The 5,415-nt window shown below is 41.1% G+C and overlaps 1 protein-coding gene across 1 annotated transcript; it reads left to right on the top strand.

The window, feature by feature from the left end:
• Positions 1-4,617: 4,617 nt before the first annotated feature.
• Positions 4,618-5,199, top strand: LOC106748827. Its single transcript, XM_014627706.1, has one exon. It carries the CDS (start codon positions 4,618-4,620, stop codon positions 5,197-5,199), a length of 582 nt encoding a protein of 193 aa, XP_014483192.1.
• The last annotated feature ends 216 nt before the right edge of the window (positions 5,200-5,415 follow it).

A 5,415-nucleotide genomic window follows, 5' to 3' on the forward strand; every position in this document is an offset into this window, starting at 1 on the left:
ATAAACACAAGATTCCGTATCTAAACCAGTCAACGATGTTTATAGCCTAAAGATAAGATTAAAGCACGGCCCGCTGATATTCCACTGTACCGAGCAACGCGGAAAATAAGTTAATAAACGGTGATTATTAAATTGCACGCCTCTGCTCACTCAATCACTCATATACTCGCTCGCACAGAAAAAGAACGTCTGGAAATCCGGCGAGTTACGCTGGGATCACCGAACGCTACCGAGCACGGTCAACCGTTACACCGAACGACCACCTCACCAGCCGGGGTTGGGCAAAAGTCCACCGACCGGCGGGATACGGTTCATATCTATGCTAACGTTCGTATGATACGCGACGGTGGTTCGTAATCTATTGATTTCCTCGTTTATCGCGGAATCGTCAATATACGGTACATCTTGTTCTGTACGCCTGTCCATATTTAAGTTATCAAGTAATCTGTTTGGATCGAAAACGCTCTCGTCGTGCGAAGTTAAAGAAAATTCTCCTCTACCTGACATGTCAGTAATGGTACTATTACTCGGCAAGTTTCTTTGTCTCCTGACGTGTGAAATTACAGCTGGTAATATACTGTTATCGATTTTATTAAACGGAAATTCGCGTTTAGTTACGATGTGTATCGGGGGTTGTTCTTAATTTAAACTATCAAGTACGGTTAATGCGTTTTGTAATCCTTTTCGTATACTTTGCGCGGTGTTATTTATTTCTATCGAGATTTTGGTTTACTAGTTCGGCTGACTGTCTTAGTATATTTATCGCAGACTCACTAAATAGCGAGGATCTGTTTTTGCAAGCCGTTTTTGCAAGTTTATATACGCGGTATATAACTGCCTTTGGACATTCAAGCGGACGGTTTGGTTTTTCACTGGTGTAAGTATGTGTATACATTTGTGTGTGTTAGATTAGGACTTACATTAATACGATTGGACGCATGTTGACGTGTCGCGCTATTGCGTGCTCGCACGGTTCGTTATCGGTACTTTGATTGTCCGGCATTAAGTTGCCTGGCGCTTGTCGCTGCGTTGAAATAGGTCGTTTCTGCTGCTTTTGCTGCTTCGTTGCTTCCTCTGCTATCGTGATTGGCCCGTGTCGATGATCATAGCTCCGACGTCCGTCTTTTCCGGGCTACCACGTAGTTTTCTTCTTTTTTGATTGCCCCAAGATTTGTTGCTCACCAGTCTGCTGCTTGCGATTGCTTTTTCACAGATGCCTTCTCCTTGTGCTGTTGTAGATTGTTGTTGGAGGGCGAATCCCATTCGATGCCACCAATTTGTTGCATGAGTCGAGTCAATGCGAGTAGTATGAGGTGCCCGTTGCAGTGCGGTAGAACAGAAGGCGGTGGTGACAATAAATTATCTCTCGTTTAAAAATGAACTTGTCTTTATTATGTTTTCCATCCGATACAGTATTTCTAGTGTGACCGACAGCGTGTCGATATCCGAGGACTGAGAGTCTATAGTCGCCTCTGAGTTCGATCTCACATCTCTTTTATCTTTTTCCTATGTGTCAATCAGAAGGGATAGTTTTGATGTGTCAGCATTACTTGGGTGAGGACGCTGACCACCTTGATTTCGGTATTGCATTCGCCAAAATGCAGAGTTGGATTTCTGCAAAGTGACGTTTCGTAATTGAGATCGTGATTTGTTTATGGCAAACGACACGTCTCATCATTATACTTACAACAATACAATATATTTTATTTACAATATATTTATAATATTTACAATATATTTAGCAGAAATTTATTGGTCAAACGTACAAAATTACATAAAAACCTTTTTTCGCGTCATTTTAAACTGTTATAGACAAAAATTATTCAATGTAACCGCCGTCTGCCGCAATTATTATCCCAATTCTAAGCCTGAAGCAATTGCACACTCTCTGCAATGCCGGTTTGTCTATATTGAAGAATATTGCTGCAGCAGCGGCTTGGAGAGATGCTTTCAATCACGCTCCATACGTAATAGTCCAACGGATTTAAATCTGGACTATTTGGATGCCAAATCTTTTTGCTCTAAAACATGTTGATATTCTCCGACACCTAGCTTTGGACCAAATAACTCGTGTGAGCTGGTGCACCGTCCTGTTGGAAGATGTACGGCCTCCCGGAGGCCACAGTGTCCATCCATGGTTTGACTACTGTTTTCAAAAGGCGTATATACACTTCTTTTGTGACGATTTCTCCCTTATTAAAAAAATGTGGCGGCATGACGTCATCTTCTCTGGAGACAATGCTTAAGACGTGAACTTTGTCCTAGCTACAACATTTTCGGGGTCATATGCCAGCCGACGGTCGTTCGTGCGGTTCACTTCTGCGTCGACGGTAAACATTTTCTCGTCAGAAAGAAATCTGACGCATCCCGCAGCTTCGTTTTTTAATGAACACACAAGCAAGTTGCAGTGAGCTCTCTTTATTCTAGCAGCTCAGACAGTATCTGTCGTACCTTTATGACGTATGACTTATAGCGCAGGTCCTCTTCGGCTATTCGGCACATGGTAGCCTCATTCACATCCAAACTTGTCTCTAATTTCCTGAGAAACTGCCCTGGGCCTTTTGCGATGAGCTCTTTGACTTTTTGGACAACTTCCGAGGTCCTTGCCGACCTTTCCCTTGAATGGTTCTTCCTCGACAGGTTTACGGTCCTATTCCGGACTTCTCCGAGACTTTAAATTTAGCGGAAACTTCGTAAGCTGTTGATCTTGAATATTTGAAGATCTCAATTATTTCGTCCGGCGTACATCCAGTATAAAAACTTTCAATAACCGCCGTACTTCGGTTATATTCCATGTTGGACCTTGACTGCTCGGCTATTTTGAAGTCATGTTTGTTTAGAACATTGTTTCAGCTTACTCGGATACAAATACTAACTTAGTGCTGAACTAAAATATGGCGGACAATTCAGATTTAAATTTGTCTGGATTTTTCTGACGTATCCTGTATAATTCAAACTTATTATTATTTTGTTTTCACAGTGCGAACTCTTACTACATTTGACTAATTTTATAACGTGTACCCCAATCGCCTGGGGTCGTTTTGTACCCCAATGTGTTTTGATAGGATTATGTTATGAATAAGACGGATCACAGCCTATTTTTATTATATGGGTTAGGTCTCTCAATAGCTAAATGAAAGGTTCATATTGGTTTTCGATCAGTAAAAAAATCCACTGCAATGTGATCTTCGTTTTTTGACCGCTGCGGTATGACCCCCGGTGATTATTCTCGGTTTAATCCTACGTTCCGTTCCCTATCTTCCTGTAGTTCTTGTATACCCTACTGTAAGATATTAGTCGTATAATTTCACACAATAATCTTGCAACAGAATCGTAATATGCACACGATACGACTTGAGGGACTTGCTAGTCTCTCTCGGGTCGAAATTCGGCTGCGAACCGGGCGAGGAAACTGTGCAAATGATATAGTTGACAAAAGACTTCAGTCTAACGTCACACGGCTTTAGCTTCCACATCGGCAGTTCATGCTATAAATTGCAAGCGTTCAGAAGAGGCGTCGGAGTATGTAAACGGCTGATCGCGATTGATCGTGCAAAAGGCTGCAAAGACGTACAGTTGATCGACAACGGCGGTGGTTTCCTAGGCGAAAAAGGAATAAATATTGACATGGTATTCGCAGAAAAAATACACATTTTCTCGTGTAGAGTAAAACGTGGAAATAGCGGTCACCTAAGTGGAAACTTTCATAAAATTGTAACAGAAATGTCGGATTCAAGATTCGCTTACTATGACATAGACTGCTATAATATAGACTTTATAATGCTATAATATAAACTTACTTTAATACAGACTGATGCAAGAAATTCTGTTCAGAACTTTATTTAAGAATGCGTGATATTTAAGTACATGTCGCGTCTGTAACACGTGCCGAAAAGGAGTATTTAGGATCAACGGGTCGGGTAATGCATAAGTGTTTTATCGGACACGTATTATGGAAAGTGGTTATTTGTATTGACTTGTTGACGCTTGATATTACGCGATATATATGTTCGCTCATTAGAAGAGAAGAGAGAGGCCCGAGAGCCGTGCTAGAGAACGCATCTTTCTGTGTATTACTGAGACTCGGAAAAGCCACCGCTCCGTATTCTACGTCGTGCTTCTATTATCGCTTGCAGGTTGCGATAACTAGTGGGTTTACGGTATTAATAAAGGCGTGTCAAACTCCGGAATTGTTGAGTTCAATTAATTTCAAGAATTCCACAAGTGTTTCGAGACCACGAGACGAGTTCACGGTAAGACTGCAAGCAGCGAGCATAAACGACATCGAGCTACTTGCCATTGCCGTCACATTTATTGGTCCTTCAAGATCGGATTGCAGCCACTTGCAGTCTATTAATTATCGCTGCATACAGTAAGGACCTTGCCGTCTATGTAATAAAGAGACGAAGCTATCCTGCATCTTGAATATTTTATATTTGCGATCACGCGGACTGCTACGCAAGTTGGAAGACAACGCAGTAGAGGACAACGGGCAAAAACTCAGCTCACTTTATCAACACACCACTGTGATAATCCACTCAGTATCTCGTAATTACTGAACGAATTGTCTTTACGTTATTGGAACCTGAAAGCGAATTAATTAATAAATAATTGAAAATGGAGCGTGTATTGGCCGAACAAGAAGCGGTGATGACCTTGATCAATCGCACTATTATTAACTTCAAGAAGATCGGCCAAAAGAATTATTCATCCGCCGCAGCACGTAATCGTCTAACCATTGTCCGAGAATACTGGACACGATGTCAACAACTGAATGCCGAAATCAAGGTCGCTTCGACTACACAGGATCGTCAAACTCTACTCTATTTTGTGGATGATAAATTTTCCGTTGCGGAACAAGACTATTATCAGGCATCGGATTTTCTTAATGAGATGCTAGATAAGTTGAACAAAGACATTAAAACTCCTTCGCTTATTAATTCTAACTCTTCTGCAATTAGTAATTGTAACGTTATGTCAATACCACTGCCTCGAATAGAATTATCAAAATTTTTGGGTTTATATTCGGAATGGATTAGCTTTCGCGATCTCTTCGAGTCTCTGGTCGGAACTAACGATAACCTCACTAATGCTCAGTGTTTGCATTATTTAAAGACTAGTCTTACTGGTTATACTCGATTGGTTATTAACAATATAACAGTTACCGACTCTAATTATGCGATAGCTTGGAACGCGTAAAAAATGCGTTACGAGAATCGGAGAGCTATTGTAATCTCACACATTAATAATATTCTCGATACTTCATCTATAAAGTCCGATTCAGCTCCCGAATTAAGAAGAGTGTACGATACAATCAGCGATTCTTTCGCAGCGTTACACAGTATGGATCGATCTGCTATCGAAGATTTTTTGGTTACCATAACGGCACGTAAGTTAGTTAGTAGTTCCAAAACG

Source organism: Dinoponera quadriceps, unplaced genomic scaffold (assembly GCF_001313825.1).
Source record: "Dinoponera quadriceps isolate SergipeBrazil2010 unplaced genomic scaffold, ASM131382v1 scaffold3236, whole genome shotgun sequence".
Classification (NCBI taxonomy): domain Eukaryota; kingdom Metazoa; phylum Arthropoda; class Insecta; order Hymenoptera; family Formicidae; genus Dinoponera; species Dinoponera quadriceps.